The sequence below is a fragment of the Erinaceus europaeus genome, chromosome 13 (assembly GCF_950295315.1).
Source record: "Erinaceus europaeus chromosome 13, mEriEur2.1, whole genome shotgun sequence".
In the NCBI taxonomy this organism is placed as follows: domain Eukaryota; kingdom Metazoa; phylum Chordata; class Mammalia; order Eulipotyphla; family Erinaceidae; genus Erinaceus; species Erinaceus europaeus.
In genome coordinates this window covers 65,459,130-65,485,305 of record NC_080174.1, presented here as the reverse complement: position 1 = coordinate 65,485,305, position 26,176 = coordinate 65,459,130, and the positions used below count along the sequence as shown (strand labels likewise).

General features: G+C 55.7%; 1 protein-coding gene across 1 annotated transcript; it reads left to right on the top strand.

Moving 5' to 3' along the window:
• Window positions 1-3,637: 3,637 nt before the first annotated feature.
• On the top strand, window positions 3,638-25,463 carry FOXO6 (forkhead box O6). Its single transcript, XM_060206106.1, has 2 exons — window positions 3,638-4,512; window positions 23,305-25,463. Exons 1-2 carry the CDS (start codon window positions 4,099-4,101, stop codon window positions 24,562-24,564), a joined length of 1,674 nt encoding a protein of 557 aa, XP_060062089.1. The 5' UTR covers window positions 3,638-4,098; the 3' UTR covers window positions 24,565-25,463.
• Window positions 25,464-26,176: the final 713 nt, after the last annotated feature.

The window sequence follows — 26,176 nt, the reverse complement described above, 5'->3', positions numbered from 1 at the left end:
CATCAACCAGGCTCTGCTTTGCAATGGCAGGTGGGGGGGTTGACAACTGTGGCTCAGGGGAGGGTTCTTTCTTTCCAGCTCCCAAGAGAGGACCTGACCAAGGTCTGACTCTGCCCCTAACTCACTGTGCTTCCCTGAGCAAGCCTTTTCTCCACACCCTGATTTCCATTAGCTGCATAGGAGAGGCAGCCAGGCTTTCTTTCAGCCAGTGGTGGGGACACTACAAGCAGAATCCTGTAGGGACCAGAAAGATGCTGGGTCAGTGGGCTCCACAGAGTGGGTGGGCTCTGTAAGGGGCCCAGAGCAGCCATGCCATTCAGCCCTGGGTGAAGCCAGTGCTCTTGTCCTCACTTGCCCCCAGCCAGCCGGACAGCTGGCTCTGAGCACTGGGGAAGCAGGCTCTAGCTGTCTGGGGCACTACTGCTCAGCAGGGCAATGTGGAGGTGGCAGTGGCCACAGAGGCAGGGACTATTCTGAGAGTGGGGAGGAGGCAGAGAGTTGGGACTGGAAGAGAGGAAGCTGCAGGGTCAGGGGGAGGAGGAGCCAAGTCCTGGAAGGAGGGTGAAACTGTGTCATTGTGAGGGGATGGTGTCTGCCTAGGGCAGTGTGCTGTGTGCTCCTTGTTGGGAGGGGAATTAACCAACCGAAGTGCAGAGACAAGGATGGAGATTATTAGAGGGTGTGCATACAAGTTTTGTGATCCAAGTACAAACTGAGTGGGTAACGGCCTGCACTGGGACCTGAGTGTGTTTAAGTGCACAGCAACTGTGCTAGCATGTGAGAGGGGAAGGAATGCAAGGGTAAGCAAGTGGGGGCTTGTTTGTGAGAAAGAATGAATGTGGGAGTGGTAGGGAAGGTAAACAGGAGTAGAGCACAAGTGTGGGGGAGGGGTGAGGAGAGGAGACACCAGAGCCAGGATGGGTGGCAGTGTGAGGGTCTGAGTAATTGGGTTGCAAGTGCAAGAGATGTTTGCCTGTGCACATGGGTGTGCATGAGTTTGTGTGAGTTCAGGGTGAGAGCAGATGGCGGCATGTGAGCTGGACAAATCTGAAGGGAAGATATGAAGTTGATATCCCAACAGTAATAAAACAGCAAACATTCTTTTATACTTTTTAAAGCACTTACTCTAAGGCTGATGCTGACATTCATAATCATATGTAATTCTTCAAATATACTATGAAGTTAGTGCTGTGATGATGCCCATTTATTGATTAGGAAATAGTGGATCTAAGCAGTTAAGTAACTTGTCCGTACCCTTAATCGCTATGCTATACTGTTTCACAATGACTGCATGCACAGGGGCCAAGTTGGGAATAAAGGAAATATGAGTGTCTGGAGGTGAGTGTAATACTTGTATGTGTGGGAGGGTTAGGAGAGTCCCTCAGAGTATCAGACATGGGTCCCAGAGGTGGGTTCAGGCAGCAGCTGTGGACACTGGGTGGGGCAGGGGCCTGAGCAGAGCCTGAGTCAGTCTCTCGGGCATCTCTGCCAACCTGGCTTTCCAGCCTTGCAGTGGCAGCCTCTGCCAGGTCCCCCAGCTAGGGATCCACCCAACTCTGGAATGGCCCCCAGCAGGCCCCTGTTTCCCAGAGCTGCTGGGTCAGGGCTGAGGATTGGCAGTGTGGGCTTACCAGGCAGGCAGGGCATGTGAGGGCAGTGCCAGGGGGGTCCAGCAGTGATTTAGGGCCCTGAGTGACTCTAAGCAAAACCACCTGGAGGGTGTGGGCATGTGGGGCACCAACAGTTCCCATGCGCACCCTAGCCTTTGGGATGTGACACAGGCAGATGTCATGCCAAGCATTTGCATGCTGGGCCAGCCCCCACCCTGCATCCTGGGTGGGTGGCTGGGGGCAGAAAGGGGCCTTGCAGCCTCACCCACACCCTTACTTTTGGTTTACTCCTTGGGATCAACACTAGAAGGAGGAATTTTTTGAGAGTAGAAAGCTGTCTGTCTGTCTCCCCTGGCCTAGGCTTAGACCTCCCACTGCCCAGAGAAGTGTGCACATCACTGTTTCCAACTTCTTCAGAGTGAGACACTGACGGGTGCTTGGGGGTTCTTGTCCTGGCCATGCCATCTGGGAAAATCACCTCTCCTCTCTGTGCTTTAGTTTTCTTTTTAATTTTTTTTATTGATTTTATTTTTAAGAGAGATGCAGAGAGAGAGACACACACATAGAAACACCAGAGCACTGCTCAGCTCTGGTGTATGGTGGTGCCGGGGGATTGAACCTGGGACTTAGGAGCCTCAGGCATGAGAGTCTGTTTGCATAACCATTATGCTCTCATCCCTGCCCTGTGCTTTAGTTTTCTAATTGGCAAAAGAGACATCTCCTACTAAAGGGACATAAGGTATTGCTGGCAGAGCAGCAAGTGGTGTGAACAAGCAAAGGACAGGGATGGTGTTGGGAGCCTGGGTTAGAGATGGTGTCAGGGATGAGTTGACATGTGAGTTGAGTGTTAAGAATGGAAGGCTCCAGTGTGGGCTTTCAGGAGGGAAAGGGGTATTTTTGACAGAACAACTAAGCAGAAACTGGCAGGTGGAGGGGTGGCTGGAAATCTAACCTAGGACCTTGTGGCATGAACTCCTGGGCAGTGCATCTCTCAGCCAGTCTCTCTCTTTCTGAAGCCAGATAATGATCTGACTTCTCCAGCCTATGTCGAGGAGACTTCATCTCTATCCCTGTTTTTTGCCCTAGTGGCCCTAACAGTGTTTGGTACATCAAAAGTGCTCAGTATATATCTGTTAAATTATTGACACACTTCTTCCCAAACACGATGAACTTCAGGGTAAGTACTTGATTCAACAGCTTCTTCAAGAAACCCCCACAGAATCTAAAGCAGGGGTTACACTTGTTATAAATGCAAACCTTGAGCCCCAACCCAAATTTCTCCAGGGGGTGGGGGTCTGACATACATTTTATTTAAGACATCCTCCAGGTTGATTCTGCTACACGTTTAACTTTGAGAAGTGAGGCTTTAAATCTGTTGTCCCAGGCATTGAAAGAGCCCATGGGGACGTCTGCAAATGGAGAAGCTAGAAATGCAACACAGTCTAATCTAGACCCTTTCCCTTTCCACGACCCAGGCCAGGGCACAGAGAAGAAGACTCCATCATATTCCCCAACCGATTTTTGGAAACATGTGGAAATGCCAAGGGTCTAGAAACAGGGGGCGGGGCATTCCTCCGGGGAATCGAAGGCGGGGCCCAGTGAGCTGAGCCCCGCCCCACCCCCGTTGCCCCGGGAAACCCCGGGTTGTAACAATAACCTGCTGACGCGCTTCTGGGAGGGATCCTGCCGAGCCTGTGGGCCGGACAGCCCTGCTGCGGACCAATGAGAATGCCGGGGCCCCACCTCCGCGCCCCCTCCCCCCGAGTGGAGCAGGGGGCGGGGTCGCTCCCGCAGCTCCTCCCCTGCTCCGTAGGCGGCGCTGTTGCGTGCAGGGGCTGTGGCGGGGTGGCCCCATTCGGGAGCTCCGCGCCCCCACCCCCAGCCGCGGGCGGGGCACCCAGGCTGCCGAGGATTCCGCGGCCCGTGCGGACACGCCCCGCCCTCTCCCGCGCCGGGCCCGCCCCTTGCTCGCCCCCCGCCCTCCCGAGGTGCAGCCGGCGCTGAGCGCGGCAGGCGCGGGAGCTGGCGCTGGAGCCGGAGCGGCGGCGGCGGCGGCGGCGGCATTCACGGGGCGGCGGCGGCGCGGGCTCCCGCACGAGCTCGGGCTCCGGCATGGTGCAACCCGGCCTTGTACCAGGAGAGAGGGGCCCGCGCACGGGGCTGGCGCCGGGGGAGCGGCGGCAGCGACGGTGGCGGTGGTGGCTCCAGGCGCAGGCAGACGGCAGGTGCTAGGAGCGGGGCTGGGCGAGGTGTGTGCCCGCTGGGCTCCGGGGCCGCCGCCCCCTCACTGCCCCGACCTCTCTCTCCCTCCGGGTTTCCCAGCTCGCGCAGCCCCCTGTCTCGGCGCCCCAGCCCATGGCGCCCCGCGGCTGAGCCGGCGCCGCCTGGGACCCCTCCCGCGGGCCTCCCCGGGGCGCGCAGATCCCGGAGCCGCCCGCCCACCCTCCGCGGAGCCTCCCTCCCCTCCGCGCCCGAGCCGGGCGGGACCATGGCTGCGAAGCTGCGAGCGCATCAGGTGGACGTGGACCCGGACTTCGCGCCGCAGAGCCGGCCGCGCTCGTGTACCTGGCCCCTGCCGCAGCCCGACTTGGCCGGCGACGAGGACGGAGTACTGGGCTCCGGAGTGGCCGAGGGCGCTGAGGACTGCGGGCCGGAGCGCCGGACGACCGCCCCGGCCATGGCCCCTGCGCCGCCGCTGGGCGCAGAGGTCGGACCGCTGCGGAAAGCCAAGAGCTCCCGGCGGAACGCGTGGGGGAACCTGTCCTACGCCGACCTCATCACCAAAGCCATCGAGAGCGCCCCGGACAAGCGGCTCACGCTCTCTCAGATCTACGACTGGATGGTCCGTTACGTGCCCTACTTCAAGGATAAAGGCGACAGCAACAGCTCGGCCGGCTGGAAGGTGGGGGCGTCCTGCAGGGAACCAAGGCTGGAATCGCCTTTGGGGCTTCCATGGGGTTGCTGGGGTAGAGGGGTGGGCACCTGGAGGGCCGTCTGGAGGGAGGCCTCCAGGGCACCCCCTGGGCTCTCGTAGTGTGTGCTCTGGGGCGTGGGACAGACAGGCGTGCGGGGGGGGGGGGTGTCGTGGAAGGCGTGCTGGGATCAGACGCGTGCATGCTCTGGGTGCTGGCTGGGAGGTCTGGTGGGGTGACAAGTGACTACCACTTTGGGGCACACACGAAGGATCCCCCCACTCCGTCCTTAGGGCCACAGCAGATGAACCTGCTCCCAGGTGGTGGACATGGGGAGTCCCCGTTGCCCCATGACTTTGCTTTGTGATTCTTGCGGTTGGCTTTCTCCTCCAGGACATCTTCTTTAAAGAGCTGGAAAGACTTGGGGGCCAGTTACAGATCCCCACTCCCCCTTCTGTCTGTCTCCTGCCATTCCAGGAGCTGACCTCAGGGTGGAGAGTGCAACCCTGGACCCACAGTTTTTCTGATGTTGCCAGGAGTTGCCTTAGGGCGCCAGGAGTTGCCTTAGGGCGCCAGCCTGCCTGGAGTGGCAACTGGTCAGGTGATTTGGGACCCAGGTTCTCCAGGGGGGGCAACTGCTGCCCCCATGCTGGGATTGGTTTGCTGGGCTGGTGATAACCCTAGCTGCAGGAGGGCAGAGGGCTGAGGGCTGGGGATCTGCAAGTCTTCCTTTTCCCCAGCTTTCTGAGGCCAATGCATTTGGTCTTGGGGGAGGGGCAGGGGCACCCCTGGGAAGCCTCAGTGCCAGCTAGTGGGAAGGGGGGAGCCATCTTGGGAGAGGACAGGGTTGACTTGATTGTGGCCTTCAGACTCTCCTTTGGCCACCTTGCTGGAGAATAGTGAGAGTCAGTCCCTTTGGGGAAGAAGAGACTAGGGGTAGGCTGTGCCTAGTGAGGGAGCTGTCAGCCTCCCTGTGGGAGAGAGGGCTCTGTGAGGGTGGCTTGCCTGTACGGAGGGAGGGGGCTGTGCCTGGTGGTAGCTGCAGGCTGGATTAGATAGAGCAGCTGTGCCAGTGGAGGAGGGAAGGCTTGTGGGCATGGACAGTGAGAGATGCCCAGTGGCTGCTTGTAGGGTTCATGGTGCCCTGACCTGGGAGTTTATGGCTCTGGGCCTCATGGTAGCAATTTCTGTCTCTGGTCATATGGGGTGGGGGTACAAGCTGGAGCAGCAGACACAAGTCACCTTTCCCATTTTCTTTTTCACTTCTTCAGGCTCGCCCCCAACCCCTAAACATGGATTGCTCCCAAGTAGGTCCTGCCGTTGGGCTTTGCTCCCACCTCCTGCTCCCCATGTACTGCTCCACTTTCACTTCTCCCTGTAGATGTAATCCCTGTCCTCAAGGGCACAGGGTTCAGACACCACTTCCAGGAAGCCTTCCCTAATCTCTTGTAGCTAGCTCAGGGCTCTTTCTTCTCTGGTCCTTTTCTCTGCGTGTCATAAGTCTTAGTCTATTGTGTTCTGTCTCATTTTCCTTACCCACCCTGCCTCTGGGAGATGGTGGCAGTGTTGGAGCCATCCCTGTGCCCATTATACCCAGTATTGAGCCTGGCATCAGGGTGCTACTAGTGTATTTCTGCTGGCAGAGTGGATAAATGGGTGGGTGGTATAAATAATTCTGAGGTTGTGGAGTATACTGAGGGCCAGAGTAATGAAACCAGGAGGGCTTCCTGTAGGAAGTGGAAATTCAACTAGACTTGATGGTGGGAGCTAGGAGAGAACTGTAGTTCATTGAGCATGTCAAGGCCATATTCTGGGCCAGGCACCTTCAGACATCTATGCCAGGCATCTCATTTAATGCCCTCAGCAGCCTGAAGTTGGTTTTACTGTCTCCATTTGCAAAGATGGGCACCAAGGCACAGAGTGGAGGTATGAACCACCCAAGGTTACACCATTAGTAGCTGGGAGACCTGGACCTTCAGACCCCAGAGAGTCTTGAAAGTAGTGTCCTGCCAGCACTAGTTCTGGGAGAGGGACGCTGCCTGTTGTGGAGGAGAGGCGGGTCTCTAGGCCCTAGCATATGACTGGGAATGTGCACTCAGGCAAATTAGTCCCAGGGGCTCACTTCTCTGACAGCGAGACTGAGGTCCCACAAGGGGAAGGGACTTCTCAGGCCACCGGTGGTGGTGAGTAACAAGCACTAGAGGATGCCCAACAGCTGTAGTTTCTACCACACCTTGCTACTGGTGCACCTCACCCTGGTTCTCTATGCACCTGGGCTCAAGAAGGAGGGAACCCTCCCTGGAAGACTCATCTTGGGCTGGGACATTAGGAGGGAGCTTCAGGCCCAGGCTTATGACTGAGGCACTGACAGGCCACGTAACTGTGTGAGGAAGGCTATTCAGAAGGCCCTCTGGTCTACCCCATCTCATCTGCTCAGAGATTTTCCTCTTCCTCCACCTGCCCCCAGTCCAGCTGTCCAGGCTGCCTCAGGTCCCTGCTCACCTCACTGTCCCACCCTGGCAGCCCCTCCTCAGGTCTGGTGGCACCCTCAGTTCCCAGCACACCTCTGGTTGGAAGGGGTGATGGGAGGTTCAGAGGGCCAGGCCCATTGTCTCCTCCTCCTTCAAGCAAGTGTGGCATTTGAATCCCTGGACTGTAGCCAACCCTGTATTAGATAAGATAGAGGGGCCAAAGGAGAATGCATTACACCTGCCTTCAGAGTGCAGGAGTACACAGCCAGTGTTACCCCCAGACCACTCTTTTCACAAGCAGGAAGAGGGTGGGAGGGAGCAAGGATCCCAGAAGGCAGATCAGGGCCTCTAGGGAGCTGGGTGAGCCCTCACAAGAAAAGGCAGTGCTTGATCTTGGGCTGCCTTCATGGAGAGGGAGGGGTAGAATTTGGGAGCAAGTCTGAGAGTGGGCGTCGACTCCACCCATAAAGGCAAGGAGGTGGAATCATGCATTGGATTGGGGAGATGGTTGAGTGTGCCAGGCTGGAAGCCTTGGGCTCATGAGGATGGCAGGGAGGTGGTACAGGACAGGGATGATGTGCTTGCCCTTCTGTCTCCACTTGTGATGTGTGTGTTGGGGTGAGGGGGGGGGCAGGGAGTCTATTGGTGCTGCTGAGAGGAACTGGAAGACACAAGCTCAGCAGCAGGTGCAGGACACCCACTAGGCTGCAGCCTGAAAGGAAGCCAGGCCAGTCAGTGTCGGGAACCCCACCAAAGATTCCAGCTGCTAGTCTGTTCTCCTTAGGGCAGAGGGTCTCTGGGCCTGGGAGGGGACTGGCACAGGAGACAACTCTCCCTCTTCAGTGCTTCAGAGGTGTGACTCTTGGATAGTTAGGTAGAGCCTCCCATTTCCTCTCAGATGTTCCAGCCCCACCTTCCCTAACTATGGACTCCACTGGGAAGCCTCCTAGGTTTCCTTGGGTTGGGGCACTCCTTCCACTTAGCACCCCTGGAGTTGTTCTGCCTGCTTTTGTGTTTCCTGGCTCCTGGCTCCCCCAGGAACTCCCAGCCCAGGCCTGGGCGCCTCCCATTCCTATCCCTAAGCCTGGTGGGGGAGGAGCACAGTGGATGGGGACTTCCCTTCTCCCTGGAGGCCTGGAGCAGCCTGGATGTTGAGGGATGGGGAGGGGCTGATGCTCCCCTCCTCCCTGCCAGGCTGGCCAGTTGGTCCTATGTGGAGTGGGGACTGAGATGGTGGAGGCCAGGAAGAGGGTTTCCCTACAGTTAGGCTGAGCAGTGGCTGTGAGTGTAAGGGGCTCCCCCTTCCTCCCTCCCTCTAGCCTGCTCCAGAGAGCTCCCTCCTCCTTTGTCCTCCGGGGATCCCCAGCCCCTAGGGCTGGTGGGGGTTGCGGGAGGAGGCAGTGTGAGCCCCGGTTGGGGGTGTCCTCACCCCCAACTGCACGAGTGGGGGGCTGGCAGCTGCCCGCCTCCTGGGCACGAGCCCGTGCCAGCCGCTCCTGGCACAGTTGCTGGCACGCCCGGCAGACTCCCACGGCCACCTGCTCACACCCACCCACGAGTGCTGGCGCTCTGCAGGCCCTTCCGGCTTTTCGGGCCTCCAGGCTCCCCTCCCCCACTGTGCTCTGGCTCCCCCACCCCAGTCTTTTGCTCCTTGAGAACCCCTCGCTTGCATTGCTCTGAGCCCCCCCCCCCAACTTGGAGAGTTGGGGAGGCAAGACCTTGGGAGGCCCCAGGGTGACTGAACCTTGGTGGGGGAGGGGGAGGGGGCACCAGAGTGAGGCAGACAGACCGACAGACAAGGTGAGGGCCCCTGCCTACCACCTGGCGCTGCTCCAGCGGGACGATGGCGGGCAGCGCTGTGCCAGGCGGTAATTGCAGACAGACTAATTTAAAGAGATGAGACGGTTATTTTTAACTTGTGTTAAGGTAATGAATGGCGCGGGGGGGGGGGGGGGGTTGTGGGTTCGAAAGTTCAGCGCCCCCCTAACCCCCACTTTCTGTGGGTTGGGGCCCTCCTTTCTGTGCACCATGAAGACTTAAGCTTTGGGACTGGCTGGAAGTGGGGGGTAGGGGGGAGTGCCAGGCATGGGGATAGGCTAGGCACATAGCAAACCCTAGCCTACCTTCCAGGTGGGTGTTAGCACCCTGGTTTCTTTTCAGGTGGAGTGACTTGCGTGGGGGTTGGGGATGACACATACATAGAAAATGACAAGCCTGGGAATCGAACCACTGTTTTCCCTATACTGTTGGTGCTGGAGAGCAGGGCTTGTATTGAGAGGCATGGGCTTGTTGCTCACAGTTCTTTGACTGGCAGCTGGTGATGGTCAGCTCCTGTAGGCTGTGTAAGGAACCGCCTCCCTTTTCTGAGATTTGTATGGGGTGAGGTGTTGGTGGTGGGCTGGTCTGTGTGTACAGCCTCTGGGCTGGGGTGCAGCAGCTACAGCAGTGGTGACACCTAAGTCACCTCAATGCCTCCTTTACCCATCGCTGTCTCCACTCTCCCCTCCCTATTCACAGCCTGGGAGTCTTCTCAAAACTTGGTGGGCACCTGGGAAACAGGTGCACATGGGTGCCCATTTCAGCTCTCTCTGTGTCAGACTTTGGGGAGAAAGGGAGTCCTGGAGCCCTGCCAGCACACTGTCTATGACTAAGGAGGAGCGCCACCTCTGGGGCAGCCCCTTCTATTGCAGGACAGGTCTTCAATGTGGGGACCCACCGGCTTCTCTTCAGCAGCAGTGCATCTACCTGGAGCATCACTCAGGCTGTCTTCAGCCCTTTGGGGTCCAGTGAAGCTTGGGAGTTGGGGGGTTGGGTGGGCAGAGCACCTTTAGGAGAACTGATGTGTACGAGCTCTCTCCCATTCTGCTCCTCTGTCCAGAGGGTCTTAGCACTGTCTGATCCTTTTGGGACTATGACTGGAGCTGCTCTGGTTCTCAGAGCCAGGAGGGTTAGGTGGGGTGAAGGGACATAGGAGTTCTCATGGGTGTGTGTGGGGGGGCTACGTTGAACCGATGTGTGGCTGGATTTGCACTTGGGACTATTGTTTGGAGATGCCTTCCCAGCCCCTGGCAGTACCCAGGTGGCAAACATACTGTGAACACAATGAAGGGAGTGCTCTTGGCAGTCCCAGCTGGCCCCAGAGCTAGCAGATGGGGGTACAGGGTGCTGGGTGGGCATTAACTGAGTCTCTTGGGCCCTGGTTAGGGCGCTCAGGGGGACAGCTGGATCTGGAGCACCCCCCCCCTTCCTCCTGGCACCCTGGTTACCATGGAAACCAACTCCTGTTTGGGAGGGTTTGGCTGTTTGTAGTCTCTCCCCACCCCCCAACCCATATGTGGAGGTGGGAGGGGGGCCAGGTGGTGAGTGGGGGAGGGGCCTCCCACAGCCTCCCCCCAGGGCCTCCCTCTTTGCTGAGAAACCTCTCTGATCTCCATGGGGTGTTGGTGAGGTGGGGAGAAGGATGCTTTGGTAGGCAAGGGAAGAAGAATGAAGAGACTTAGTGTCCTGGTACTAGGCAGTCAGTTAGATACGTGACATAAATTTTCTGATTTCATCTTCACTGAGTCCTTCCAGCTACTTTTTAAAAAATATTTTATTTTATTTTATTGTATATAGAAAGAGAGAGAAAGACCAGAATACTGCTCATCTCTGGCTTGTGCTGGTGCTGGGTATTGAACCTAAGACCTTGGAGCCTCAGGCTCATTGAAAGTCTTTTGCATAACCACTATGGTATCTCTACAGCCCCAGACATATGCTAATAGCTCCCTTTTGCCTTAGAGGAAATGGAGGTCCAGAAAGATGGAGTCTCTTGACAAGGTAGCATAGCTAGAACTTGGTTGAGCCTGAATCGAGACATAGACCAGCCTATTTCTACCATGTTTCACCGTTTCCTAATCCCAGTGCAGTTTCAGCCCCCACACATCAGTCAGCCCTCCTGCCCCAGGGCCTACTCCAGAACCCTCTAGAGCTCCTCAGTTTCTTTTGAGAGCCAGCCAGTCAAGCCCAGGCCACTCTGCTTGGAGCCCTGATCCCTGCTGGCTTTGCCCAGGCCCTGCCCTTCCTCTCCCCCATTCGCCTGCTTCCACTGAACTCACATGTGTGCCGCCCTCACATTGCCACCTTTCCACCTGACACTGACGTTCTCAACCCACACCCACTGCCATTGTCACATGTTCAGCCAGGCAGCGGTTGACTTTCATTGACTGATCCCTTGGGACATCCCTCAGAGACTGGGTGGGGTGCTTGGGTGGTTTGAACAAAGACCCACCTCCCAGCTGATCCTGGAACTCAGTTCATCTCTCTGAATTCCTGCTTTTTAAACTCTATTGGCCAAGCTGATGAATGGTCAGGGTCCCCTAGATGCTGCAAGATAGTCCAGGTTTCTAGTCCTCCCATCACACCCTCTGAACGAGACTCCCAGCAGGCAGCTTTGTAGTCTGCGTTTTGGTAGGACTGTCTGGAGATAATGTGTGAGGTTTTGAACCGGTGCCTTGGACAGTCGCATCCTGACCTCCTGATTGCTCTTCCCTTCTGTTCCCAGGATGGATGAGCTTCTTCCAGCAGGCCGCCCAAACTGAGCCCTCATTCATTTGGGGTACTCCAGAGAGTTGAGCTTCCCCACCCCCATAGTCAGCTGCTCTAAGGGACTGACTCCTCCTCCCTAACACATTGCCTACTCCCCCATCTTAGAATACAGGGTAGAGGGAGTGGAACTGGTAGTGGGGCAGATTCTACAGAGAGGGAAAATGGAGACCTTTGGCAAGCCGCACCGAAGCTGGAAGGGGCAACCTGTTCTCTGATAGCTCCCCATTTGGTGAGGGTCCAGGTGACTATGCACAATCCAGTGCTGTTGTTATAGGATCAAGGCTCAGGCTTTAGCAGAACACTCAGAGCCTCAGCCACGTGGCTGCCCTCACCCGCTCCAGCCAGCCTACTTAGCACCGCCGCCTTCTGCTCCAGGCTTTAGTCACACCGAGCTAGATTTCAGCTCAGGGTTGAGCCTTCATGGGCCATTACACACGTGCTTTCATTTCATCCTCACAGTGGCCCTAGTATGAGTATCTCCATTTACTATCTCCATTTTGCAGATAAGGAGACTAAGGCTGAAAGAAAGTCACGTCAAATTACCCCACTGTAGTGACAGAAACCAAACTCTCTGGGGTTGATTCCTCCCTAGTCTAGTGCTCTGGCTGGGCCATTCCAAGCTGATTGCCACAGCCCTTTCTCTGTCCTTTCCTCCCTCCCCCTCATTGCCTCTCTGCAATGCCTCTCTATCCCTTGGAGCTTGTTAGAGTCACTTGGTTCAAAGGCTCCCAGCCTGGGACATCATTTTGGAGTCTCTAGCTCTCTTTCTCAGATAGAGATCTCCCTGAGGGCATCACTAGGGGGTCTTGTCCACTGGACTTATGGCAGCTCCATTCACTTCAGGCTGACAGCTACTGGGTACCCACCATGCAATGCTGCTCAGAGTGGGAGTTACACTGTCTTCCTGACCTTGAAGTGCCACAGGTCAAGCTAGGGGAAATAAAGACTTGATTCTGACTTGGGATAAAAACCATACAAGGTCATAATGGAAGACTATTTGATAAACTGCCTGGGAGAGTCATGTAGTGACTAGAGCTTTGGACTTAAAAGCATGAGGTGTGCTGAGTTCCATCTTCAGCATCACATATACCAGAGTGAAGTCTGACTCGCCCTTTCTCTCCCCCCATGTTAAGAAGTTATTCTTTAAAAACTGCTAACTGGTGGTTAGGAGGTGGAGGAGGTTAAGCAGACAGACAAGGCTCTTTAGGAGTCCCACCAGGTTTAGCTGTTGTAGCTGGAAGCCCAGTAGGACCTAGGTTGGAGAACCCAGAAGGGCCTGACAGAGAGTGACCTTGAATGCTAAGCAAAGGAACTGGCATCCTCAATTGTGGAGACAGTGGGGTGTGTGTGACAGGGGAAGAAAGGGTACTACAGGGTGGTATGGAGTGTGGGCAGGGAAAACTGGCTCTGTGTACCCTGTGTGGGCCTGATACTGGGTGTAGCGGAGCAGATGAACCCCAGGGAGTCCCAGAGGCTGGGGCCAAGTTGCCACACATTGAGCAGCCTTTGGTGCTTTGGAGGTGAGATGAATGGGTGTGGTCAGGTGTTTTGGAGGCCAAAGGGAAGTAGATCTCAGCATTGCTGCTCACCTTCAGTGTGGCCTGGGACAGCTGAGTCTCAGTTTCCTCCTCTGTAACGTAGGCTAAACTTTACATCAGGCTCAACCTGACACTGTTGACTGGCTACGGAAGAAGGGCAAACGCTAGAAGAAGAAGGGGTTGGGTGATAGCTCTCTTGATAGTCTGCCCACTTTTTCATGAGTAAATTTGCACCCCTGATGCCACATGGGAGACCATGCATGGCACCAGGAGAAGCTACATGAATGGTGGAGTGATGCTGTGGTGACTCTGCTTCTCTCTTCCTCTACATCTCTATCTAAATTTAAAAGGAAAAGAAAAAGGAGCACTAGGAGCATGCATGAGACCCAGAGAAAGAAAGAAAGAGAGGAAGAAAGAGAAAATGGGGGTGATACTAGAACTTCTACCCAAATTTTGCTGTGAGAATTGCAGAAACAGTTTTTCCCAAGAAGTCTTAGCAAATGTGGTTGTTATTTATTGCTCTAGGAAAGGAATGGAACCACCTCTTTGTGCCCTTTGTAGGGCAGGGGTCCCCTAGGCTGGGGGCAGGGTGTGTGTGTGTGATGGAGATGGTGTGTGTGTGTGTGTGTGTGTGTGTGTGTTCCTGTCCCTAGGTTGACCCACTGCTTTCTAGCCTTCAGAGCCTTTGCACAGCCTTGAGCAGCAATCAGACAGGTTCTAGGCTCTGTAGTTATACAGATGCAGCGGATGATTTGCTCAAGGTCAACCTTGAACCCAGGGCTGTCTGGCCTGGACACTGGCTGCTTTTTGCCCAGTGGCAGGCTGTGTGACCTTGGGCACAGCCCTGCCTGCTCTGGCTCTGAGTCCCTTCAGGAGACCTACTTTCCCCTCCTCCAACATGCTGGGAAGCCCTGGTGCCTCCTCCACCCCTCCTCTCCGTTCCCCTGTCCTCAGCTGGCCTCGCCTCCCCTTGTAACCTGAGCTGGGCTTGTGGGGGGAAGGGGCTTGCCCTGGGCTAGAGGCACCTGCCAGCTGAGCAGATGTGAAGAGATGGAGGCCCCAGAGGGGATCTCTGGCTCTAGCCCAGCCGGGGCTGGGGCTGGGGCTGGGGCTGGGGCTGGGGCTGGGGCTGGGGCTGGGGCTGGGGCTGGGGCTGGGGCTGGGGCTGGGGCTGGGGCTGGGGCCATGCTCTGCACACCCAGCACTAGTCTCTGTGCACCCAGCACTAGCCTCTGTACCTGCCTTGGTCTCTGACCCCAGAGACCAAGGCGTTTACCCAGAACATTTGTTCACCTACCAGTTCATGGCACTCTCACATGCCCTGCAAGGACCTCTGTGTTTCCAGGAGAGGACAGATGCTGCCTGTTACCCCAGTCCGGGTGGGCTACCCTGAGCCTTGGAACCATTTGGCATGGGGACATAGGGCCAAGGGCTGCCCTGGGGGTGAGGCCAGTGTCTGTGCGGGTGGCCATGCCCCTGGGAGAGCAGATGGTTCTCTTGGCACTATGCCTGCTCTTCCTCTCCCCACCCCCCACCCCCCCAGGAGCCAGCCTGCAGAGCTGGGGCACAGCTGCTGGGCCTCCCCAGAGCCAGGCCCAGGGCAGGGCTGGGTGAGGTCACTGCAGCTGCTCTCAGGGTCTGGGGCAGGAGTGTGGGGAAGTGCCACAGAGGGCAGAAGGGGGCTCATACCAAGGAGATACAGTGACAAGTCCAATAGGCTTTGCATACAGGGGTGCCATTGAATTCTGGATGAGGATAGAAAACATTTGCTGAGCCCATGTGGACAACCTTGCCCCCCCTCTTCAGCTCCCTCCTGAACTCCTCCCTAGAGTCATCTCAGGGGAGGAGACATCCTTGGGTGTGGATACCTGTACTACCACTTATAGCATGTGTCCTTGGCCATGTCCGTTTGCCTCGTGGAGCCTCAGTTTTTCGTCTATGAAATGGGAATGCAAAATCGCCTTAGAGGGTGTTACAGAGACTCAGATTTAGTTGTTGAGTGCTGGCTGGCTCTATGCTCGGCACATGGTAAATGTCTAGCAGATGGTAGTTCCTCCTCACTTTGCCAGGAAGAGCTGAGGAGAAATAGGGAGGTGGCAGTGGCAGAGGAGCTGGAGGGAAAACTCAAGGAGGAGCCCTGATCATAGCTGCTGAGAGCACCATCCTGTGTCAGCTTCCTGTGAGCCAGGGGATTGCCCTGCAGGGTTCAGGCAGGGAAGTGGACTCACACAGCTACTCAGACTTGCAGTGAGATTTCGGTGATAGCACGGGGTGGGAGCAGTTATCCTTGGGAGTTGTTGAGGAGCATTGGAAGTGCTACAGAACTGGCCTGGGTGGCACATCAGGACCTACTCTGGAAAGAGGGGGAGTGGTGGGTGCTGCGAGGTGGAAGGGGAGACAGAGGCACACAAGGGGAACAGAGAATGCAAAATCATGAAGGCATGAAACACTCAGGTGAATGGAGCCCTAGCTGGGTTAAAGGGACTGTGGGATCCACACCACAGAGCACATCGGAGAGTGCTTGACTATCAGTCTAGAGTTCATCCTTGGCAGGGCACCACAGGATTTTGAGTAGGGGTGAGCTTGACTTCTGCAGCTAGGATGCCACCAGGGTCAGAGTACCAGGACCTGTCACTCTGCCTCATGCCTTGCTTTGGACATTTGGTTCCTCCTAGCCTCTGGCAGTCATTTCTGTTCAGCTGGCCCCAAGCCCATGACCTGTCAACACTGGGGCCCTGATGTCCCCACTCTCCTTTCTACAGACTGTAGTACCAAGGCTTTGCATATGTCCTCAGCCCCTCAAAGGCTCAAAGGCTCAGTTCACCACTTCTGCCAGTGATCCTGCCCAGCCTGAGCACCACTGTTTTATCCCCAGGGAATCTGTGGTTCTTGCACAAAGCCTGGGTTCTCAGAGTGGAGTGGGGGTGATGGGAGGGGACTGGAGCTGCTGCGGGCACTCTGAGGCAGGGAGGGCACAAGATGCTTGGCCCATGGGATCTCAGCTAGGCTCACTCTCTCATCCATGAGTGTTGGCATCATTTTCCTCTTTGACAGGGAGTGCCTTAGGTTACATGGATGAAAATGGCATTCCAACCTCTGCCCTTGACCCTTCTTCATGGTAGAGGGAGGGGAGGAAGAAAAGAGACTGAAAATAGGAGCACTGGAGGAGATCACAGCACTCACTCATTTCCATAGGCAGTTTCTTCCTTGAGCAGGAACTAAAGGGAATGCTGGACCCTCATCACATTGGGTCTGCAGGGGGCCAGCTCCATAAGAGAGAGCTGGGTTCATCTTAGACAGTGATGTAGAGGCATCCAGACCTGACCTTGGGCTTTGGTACACAGGCCGAAGATCTAGGACTGAACTGGGAGGGTCCTGGGATACTGCAGGTATCAGGGGGTCCAGATACAAGAGGTCCATGGGCTTTGTGGTTGGCGGGGGTCTAAGGTAGAGTATTCTGTCACCGATCAGAGCTAGGAAGCTTGGGCTTGACCAACAAGCCTGGGATGGCCACTGAGGAAGGCAGCAGGACAGTGGTCCCTGCTCCTTTGTGGATACAAGAGTTTTGGTTTTGAAACCAGCAGCCCTGAGACCCAAACCTGGCCTGATTGTTTTCAGACTTCCTGGTATCTGGAGAATTTTAGCCCACCTGAATCTCAGTCTCTTCTCATTAGTCAAATGGGAGTACTTACAGTTTCAGAGAAGAAATGTGTTTAAAGTCAGTCTGGTCTAGTGTGTAGCAGACAGTGCACTTCTCCTGCTCTGGCATCTGGAACACGTGCCAGAGTTGGATCAGCACCAGCCAAATGTGCATAGTTCATGGCATTCTCTTGTGCGATTCTTCCCAGCTCTTCATTCAGTGGCATTGTCCTGGCAGCTTAAATTTGGCTACAATGGGGGCCAGAAAAATAGTTCACTTGGTAGGGCACTTGCCTTGCCATGTGTATGGCTCTGGTTCAGACTCCAGCTCCACATGGGAATACTGTGATGGTACTGGGGGATGCACCATACTGTGCTGTCTCTCTCTGTGTCTCTCTGCATGAAAAAAGTTGACCTGAGGGCTAGTCAAGTACCTCAAGTGGATAGGGTGCTGCTTTGTCATGTGTGTGACCCAGGTTTGAGCACAGCCTCCACCCCTTGGAAGGAAGCTTCAGTACTTTGGTTTCTTTCACTCTCTGTTTCTACCTTAAAAAGAAAAGAAAAGAAAAGAAAAGAAAAGAAAAGAAAAAGAAGGAAGAAAAAAAAAAAGGAAAGAAGGAGGTTAGTTGGCTTAGAGCAGTAGGGTCACACATGCTTAAGGTCCCAGTCTAGAAACATCCTCCACCTGCAAATTAAAAAAAGAAGAAGGAGGAGGAGGGGGAGGAGGAGGAGGAGGAGGAGGAAATGACTACGGTGTTAATATCCAAGCCACAGAAATTAGCAGAGGCCACAAATCAAATCAAGTGGATTTTTTTCCCTCCTGGAAAGCTATAGGGAATCTGTCTTGTGGATACTCCTTAGCTCTCGAGGGGATAAGAAGAAAGGTGGGGTCAAGTGCAACCCTGGCTATCTGGAACCTCATTTTGTCTTTGGGCCATTTTAGACTGGGAGATTGGGCATGACTACAGTGCTGGCAGCCCTCTATAGGTAGAGAACAACATACCTTTCTCTTCTCACCCCCAGCCCCTGAAATGTAGGCAGGCTCTGGCTGGAGAAGTAAGATTGGATGGGGTTGAGCTATCAGAGAATGAAGCTATGTTGGGAGGAGAAATGAGGTTGTGCTAGAAGATAAATGAGGTTGTACTGTCAGGGAATGAGGTGGTACTTGGAGGCAAGGTGAGGCTGCATTATTAGATAAATGAGGTTGTACTGTCAGGGGATGAAGTGTACTTGCAGGAGAAATGACGTCCTGTTGGATCAGCCAGGTTGCACCATCGGAGAACACAGCCACACCACAGGAGGAAGGAATGCCTCCGACCTGGAGGATAAATGAAGGTGTCCCTCTGGATAAATGGGGGGGGGGGGGGCTGTCAGGTGAATGGAGTGCTGTTAGCAAATGAGGTTGTACTTGCTGGATAAATGGGACTGGGGTGCTGGATAAATGGGGTTGTGCCGTCAGATGAATGCATTACTGCTCATGGGCAAGGGGTGTCCTGGGAATAGATGAGGGTGCCCTGCTGGTACAGATGAGCTACTCAACAAGGGGATCACATCCTGACCACAAGCGAGGCAGTGTCAGCAAGGATGGGCTTCTGTTGCCACTGGGCCTTCCAGTCTGGTGGTACAATTCTGCAAGCCCTGTGTTGCCCAAGTCTGAGGAGCCAGAGGGAGCAGGATGTGGGGGTGTGGCGGGCAGTTAAACTGTGCACCCAAGGAGGCTTCTTCCTAGATGCTTCATGGAAGTGCTTACTCCTCACCATACTCCCTTCATGGTTTGGTCTTTCCTGCCTTCCTCTGTCTTGTACTTGTCTCATTCTGCTCGACACTCCCTCTGTCAGCCCAGTCCACACTGTCCCTATCATGTGCCAGCCAGTTTGCCCAGTCTCATTCACTTCTCCTGACACACTATACTGACCCCTCTAGTCTCTTGCATTCATTCAACAAATATGTATTATTCCTGTTGAATGGTTTTATTTTCACATATGAGAGGCTAGAGCTCTGTTCAGCTCTGGCATATGGTAGTGCCAGAGGCTGCACCTGGCACCTCTGGGCTCTCAGGCATGAAAGTATGGTGTGCTCCCATTGTACTAGTTCCCTGGTCCAACAGTTACTCAATGTATGCAACATAGACTGGGGGTACAGTATAGAAAAAATGAACAAATATTCCCCATGAAGGATTTTTCTTCTAAGGGAAACTAGGCAATTAATAATAAACAGAGACTATAAATAAAGCATGTATTTATTTAGAAAGTAGTAATTGCTTTAGAAAAATTTAGAGCAGGACAAGGGGGCTACAGAATGCAGGGGAAAGGATCAGTTATTAAAAGAGAGGTCGGGATGAGCTCACTGCAAAAGGTGACATGGGAACAAAGACTTGAAGGCAGCGGGAGATTCACTTGGCTCTCTGGTGGATGGCAGTTCCCCTGAGACCAAGGCCCCAGGGTGGGACCATACCTGGCAGGTTGGAGGAACTGGAGAGAGGACCTGTTGCTGTTAGGAGTCTGAGAAGTCATGTAAGGTGGTGTGGGCAAGGCCTCTGTGCTTTCTTCTGAGGGAGAAGTGGGCACCAGAGCTTTCTGAGCAGGATGGGGTGCAGCTGGGAAGGGCACCGGGAAGCAGGGGTGGAAGTGAGTAGCCATTTGAGAAAACGGAGATTCAAAGCTTCATGCCCCCAACATGATGCCACTTGAGTTGGAGCCCAAACTGGACTCTAGATCTCACAAGGGACCACTGCACCAGCTTCCTCTCTTGACTGGGTGAGGCCCCAGGTTCTGAGGGAGAATAGGATGGGCATGGGGTTTAACCCACTGTCCCTTCCCTCTGTCCCCTGACAGCCTCTGTGAGGCCCTGACTCATGGAGGTCTCTTTCTTGGGAACTTGCACCAGGGCTGAATAGAAGTGTGAGGCCCCAGCAGCCTGGCCCAGCTCTGGGCTCCAGGGGAGACTGGGCATGCTGGGGCCATGACTGTGGTGGTGGGTTGCTAGGTGACTCTGAGACTGAGCCCTAGTTACTGCTGCCTGGCAGAGGCAGCTCCCTCTTCTGCCTCCCTTACCTCCTCTGTGGCCTCTGGCCTCCCAGGAGGCCTTGTGAGTGAGTTGTGATCAGTGCTTGCCACTGGATCTTGGCCGGGAGCTCCAGCTGGTACCAGGTGGCTAGGCCCTGAGGAGCCAGATTGGGCTGTGGGGCCTGGGCTTTTCTCCTGGGGTGAGGCCCTGGTGCAGAGCTCAGCTCAGCAGCTGGAAGGCTGGGTACTCACCCAGGTCTGGGACAGATCCCTGGGTGACTCTGGGCAAGGTAGGGCAACCCTTTGACCTCAGCTATCCCCCCCCATTCATCTGGCTGACACAGTGCCCCCCCCACTTCCAGGGTCTTATTTTTCTTTGAAAGTGCAGGGGTGGGGTGGGTAGGTTGAGCTAGCAGGGCTTTAGGTACCCCACCTTGACAAAGGGTACCTGGTGGGATAGCATGAGTGTGAAACACTAAAGTTTTCCTTTCCATTTATGAACCTACTTAAATTAATTCAATTTTTTTAAACCTTTGGACTGGATGACCCCTAGGAAGTTCAGTGTCAGGCTGAAAAAGCCCCTAAAGTATAATTGACTCATTTCATCAGTTATAGGCAGGGAATCTGAAGCCAAGAGAGGAAGAGGGACTTGCCCCAGATCAGGCTGAATGGGGTGTGATGAGCACGAAGCTTGGGGGTTAAGAGGCCTGGGTTTGAATCCCTGCTCTGCCACCAGGCTCTGGGACACTCTGGTCAGATTCTTTCTTTATCCAGGGTTGGGTTATAGATGGTTTGAAGCTGAGGCTCAAGCTCCCTGCAATATGTGGATAGGCACAGAACAGAGTGGAGAAGGATGAAAATCTTTTATAGGCTTGGAACATGCACTCTTCGTGGGAATCAAAACATTTTTGTATTCAGAAAGTTTGTTTTATGAAGTACAGTGGGAAATTCTCTTGACTTCTAAAACAAAAATGCAAGGCTTAGAGGAAGCATCAGCTTTGCAGCGTATCCCTAGTCTTCTCATGCAGTTGGTTTGAGGGGTCATTTACACAGAGAGTTTTGAAATGCGCTGGCATCCTGGCTTCTGAAGATTCTTTGAAAATTCTCTGAGTTCTTTCTCCCATGCTGGGAAGGGGTGTCCTTAAGATTCAGTGCGACTAACCCCAAATCAATACCTGGCTTTGCCACTCAATCTGTGTGATGTTAACCAATCACTGAAGCTCTCTGTGCCTCAATCTCATGTTGCGATCGGAATCATGATAATAGACCTGTGTCAGTCTGACAGAATGAGATGAAGTTCTTAGAACACCCAGTGTTGAATAGGTAGATACAGACCAGGTGCTGATACTGTGCTGTAGCCTTCTGCCTTCCCCCAAGGCTGGTGCCCAGTGGCACTAATAAAGAGGAAGTTGGGAGGTAGAGCCTCTGGTAAGCCAGATACTCCCAGAGGGGAGGAGAACCCAGGCCTCCCAGGCCCCTGAACACAGGTGTGAGGGAGGAGCTGGGGAGCCAGGTGCAGGGGCAGGAGCAAGAAGAGGATGTCTACTTCAGGGAGCACCACTCCCTGGGGGTTCAACTCTCCTCCTCTCTGGGGCCCAGGGGAAGCCAGGCACAGCAAGGCTGGGAGGGGCCTTTAAGCCCCAGCTGTCATCTCCCAGCATCAGAAAGTGCCACGGAAAAGGAACCTTGGGCTGGAAGAGTAAGGACAACTCCTGGGCAGCAGGAAGGATCCTTTCTCACAGAAACTGGCCAAAAGGGGGGCCTTCCTCAGGACTGGTGGGTACCACCTTGATCAGTGGTTACCAGATAGGCACATTAGTGGGTTAAGAGTAGGGCTATGCATTAGGCAGATATGAAGTGGTACTTGGCACAGTGGCCTGGAGAACTGTGGGCAAGTGACATCATGCTCTTAGTCCATGCATGAGACAAAGTAATGTCAGCTTCTCAGAGCTGCTAGTGCCCACCACAGTTTCATTCAGGGCATGAAGCTAAGGAGGTAGAGACAGCAGGTCTGTGGGGTGACCCAAGAGGCAAGGTCTTCCGGCCACTCTGGGATTTAACCAACATTTATGAGCTCTGGTGATGCTACTAAACTCAACCCCACAGATGTGATCTTGTAAGATGATGAGATAACCCTAGATGGTTCCTGTGAGCTACTTCTCTTCTGTCAGGATAGTCCACTAGGGCTCTGAGTCAGCAATCTGTGATCACATAGCTAGGTGGTTAGAAAGGGCCTGGTCTAGAGCCCAGCCCTTCTATTCTCAAGGCCATGCTGTTTCTCCAGCAGTGTCTGAGGAGGGAGGTCAAGGCCACTAGGCGAAGGCCGCTGGGTTTGGGTGGACAGTCCCAGTAAAAGTTGTAGAATCTTCTAGTTAGAAGCTGCTACCTCTCCTGCTTCTGTCCACAGGATAGGCCTGCCTGGGAGAAAGCGGGCAGTAACATGGGGTGCGCTAGAGATGGGCACAGGTAAAATTTACAAAAGCATCCATGCAGGGGTGGTGGAGATGAAGACTTGGAACCTACTGCAGAAAGGGCTGTGAAACATTGGGCAAGTCATTTCACCTCTCTGAGCCTTGGTCTTCTTGTCTATAAATGGGGATTATGCCACCCGCTTTGAAGGTATTTTATGAGGGGTCACCAGCAAGAGACTTTGAAGGAAGAGTTGCTCTGCTTCAAGTGGATCAGGTAGCCAGAGGGTGGGGTGAAGAGCTGGCCTGGACTGAAGGTGCACCCTGAGCAGAGGTGGGGTCTGAACTGTCCATGGCCATGTGCTTGTTGGGGAGCGGCCTGGGCCTCTGGAGGTCACAGAAGCTCAGAGGGGTTGTGGGCAATCTCTGAAATTGCATCCATCTTGGGGGGCTCCTCCCAGCCTATTCCACTTTCCCTGACCAGGCCCTTCCAGCAAAGGGTTAACAGCCTTCTCTACCTGCAGTTGCATTTTAAAGACACGAAATTAAAGCAGGTAATTTATTCTCCCCACACACGAAAGAGCAATTAGTTCTAAACAGGGCTTAATCAGTCACCGCGAGATTGATTTCTGGAGCCCTGGGTTTTCGGGCTCCTGGCGCCATGCCAGGCTGGGGAGAGAGGGGGGCGGACAAATGAGCCGCAGAGGCATGAGCCCTTACATAATCTGCTGGGGGGGGGGGGGTCTGGCAGTCTGGCTAGACCAGGGCAGGGCTGGCTGAGTTGTGGAGAAGGGGCTCTGCTCCCCAGCTGCAGGCCCCTTTGAGTAACCCTCAGATAAAGGCTTAGAGCTTCTGCCCCATTCCCTAGGGGAGTGTCTTTTGGGGGCCGGGCCGGGATGGGGGTAGGGAAGTAAGGCACTGGAATAGAGAAAGGGTATTCTGGGTTTGCACATCCTGGTACTCACACTTTTCCTACCCCCCTTTTTCTTTTCATTTTCCTAATTTCCTTCCCCTTTCATTCTAACCCTTCTCCATTCTCTCTCCTCTCACTTTGCTCTCTCCCCACTGTCACCTCCGCTTCCTTCCTATGCCTCCCTCCCTTCCCCTTTGGTCCCATGTCCTTGTCTCTGGCCACAGAACTCCATCCGGCACAACCTGTCGCTGCACACCCGCTTTATCCGCGTGCAGAACGAGGGCACCGGCAAGAGCTCCTGGTGGATGCTGAACCCCGAGGGCGGGAAGACGGGCAAGACCCCGAGGCGCAGGGCCGTGTCCATGGACAATGGGGCCAAGTACCTGCGCATCAAGGGCAAGGCGAGCAAGAAGAAGCAGCTGCAGGCACCCGAGAGGAGCCCTGACCGCAGCCCCCCGGGTGCACCAGCCCCAGGGCCCATGCCTGCTGCGGCCAAGTGGGCCACCAGCCCGGCATCTCACGCCAGCGACGACTATGAGGCCTGGGCCGACTTCCGAGGCGGCGGGAGACCCATGCTCGGGGAGGCTGCGGAACTGGAGGATGACGAGGCCCTCGAGGCTCTGGCGCCGTCGTCACCGCTCATGTACCCGAGCCCGGCGAGCGCGCTGTCCCCCGCGCTGGGGGCGCGCTGCCCGGGGGAGCTGCCCCGCCTAGCCGAGCTGGGGGGTCCGCTGGGTCTCCACGGCGGCGGCGCGGGGCTGCCCGAGGCCCTGCTGGACGGCGCACAGGACGCATACGGCCCGCGGGCCCGCGCCGGGACGCCCGGCTACTTCGGCGGCTGCAAGGGCGGCGCCTACGGCGGAGGCGGGGGCTTCGGGCCTCCAGCGCTCGGTGCGCTGCGCCGCCTTCCCATGCAGACCATCCAGGAGAACAAACAGGCCAACTTCGCGCCCGCCGCCGCGCCCTTCCGCCCGGGGGCGCTGCCCGCGCTGCTGCCGCCGCCGCCCGCGCCCAGGCCGGGCCCGCTGCTTGGTGCGCCCGGGGAGCTGGCGCTGGCGGGCGCGGGTGCCGCCTATCCCGGCAAGGGGGCGGCCCCGTATGCGCCGCCCGCGCCCTCGCGCAGTGCCTTAACCCACCCCATCAGCCTTATGACACTGCCCGGAGAGGCGGGCGCCGCGGGCCTGGCGCCGCCTGGACACGGGGCCGCCTTCGGGGGCCCGCCCGCCGGCCTCCTGCTGGACGCACTGCCTGGGCCCTACGCCGCCGCCGCAGCCGGGCCGCTGGGGGCCGCGCCCGACCGCTTCCCGGCCGACCTGGACCTCGACATGTTCAGCGGGAGCCTGGAGTGCGACGTCGAGTCCATCATACTAAACGACTTCATGGACAGCGACGAAATGGACTTCAATTTTGACTCGGCACTGCCCCCGCCGCCACCCGGCCTGGCGGGGGCCCCACCTCCCAACCAGAGCTGGGTGCCGGGCTGAGGGCCGCCTCCCACCCCAACCCCCACCCCTGTGCGCCCTGGCCTTTCCCCGAGGGCCTGCTGTCTTCCCACCCTGATCCCCGGGGTCCCCACCCCCGAGTCCAGCTCCTCCGGAGGCTCTCGAAGGCGGCCTCAGCCCTGCTAGAGACAGCCCTCAGAAGGTGACCTCTAGGGAAGGGGTGGGGTGGGGAATGGAGGAATGGGGGTCCCCACCCATTCAGTCCAAACTCCCCAGGGCCCTCCCCTCTGCCCCAGGCGGGAAGCTTGGGATTGGAGGCTGAAATCCTAGCCTGGTTGGAGTAACCAATGGGAGATGGGGCTGGGGGCGTCTCCAAATCAAGCTTTCTTTTGCTGGGGACCTCACTGCTGTGACTTGTCGCCCATCACAAACTCCAATCTGGTCCCCCTGACACTTTCCCACTGGTCTTAGCCTCAACCCCTCCAGGCCAAAACTTTCAGAAAACACACATGGGATCCACCCTGAGCTGCCCTTCAGTCTAAACCACCCTGGGAACCCGCTTCCACAGGGTTCAGCACTCTTCTCCCCTATTCTCCCTCGTGGGAGTCTTAACACCCTCTCCAGCGCCCCCCCCCCCAATTCTCCAGTCCCTACAGTCATCACTACCACCTTCCAGTTCTGGTCTCAGCCTCTCTCGGGGCCTAGGCTCCGGATCCACCCCCAGCCCTATCCCCTTGCTCAGAGCCCATCAGGCTCCTCTCCCATATTTATAAGTGTCTGGGCGGGGCGGGGCTGTCTGTGGGCGTGGCGCCCCCAGCGCGTATCGTAGGCAGTGTACCGTGGCCGTGCCGTCAGCGTGTGCGTGTGCGTGTGTGCCGTGTCAAGGCCGTGTAGAGTGCATTGTACAGCATATTTTCATGAATAAAATTGTTTTAAATATTTCTCGCGCCTTAGCCTAAGCAGAGGAAGTGGCTGCAGCGGGAAAACAATGGGGGGTGGTGGTGGAAGTGGGGTGGGCCTGTGTGCCTGGGTCCCCACCCTGTTGTCTACATTCACTGATCACCTTAATGCTCATCGCCTGTTGGCTAAATGCCTGCTGAGTTCCGATGCTAAAAAATGGGTCGGTGTGCAACTCTGCACCTGTCCTGTGACCTATGCATGCACGAAGTTTCCTAGTCCGGAGTAAGCCTCCGAATTAAGAGAGAAGGCATAAGTATTTACTGATATAATCTGTAGTGTTGGGTTTAGTATGAGGTTTGATTTTCCCATTGTACAGATGAGAAAACTTGGAGAGTGGGAAGGCAGTATGGGTGGTGGAAAGGGATGCTTTGGAAGGCACACAGACTTCTGTTAGGATTCTGTTAACTTCCTGTTATTTATGATTGTGGGCATGTTTTCAACCTCACCTGGAGTCCCGCTTTCCTGGTCTGGACCACAGAAGAGAAGCAGCCACCCCATGGATTTTGCATGAGGAGTACATAAGAAAAGGTACGTAAATGCTCTGCACAGGTCCTGTCCTCATTCACACACTTAATGGAAGATTTAGTGAGCACCTATTCTGTCTGTGCCGGGTCTTGGGGTCTTGAAGAGAACATCACAGGCACAATTTTTGCCCTCCAGGGACTTGGAAAGGGGCTGCGGATGAGTAAATGGG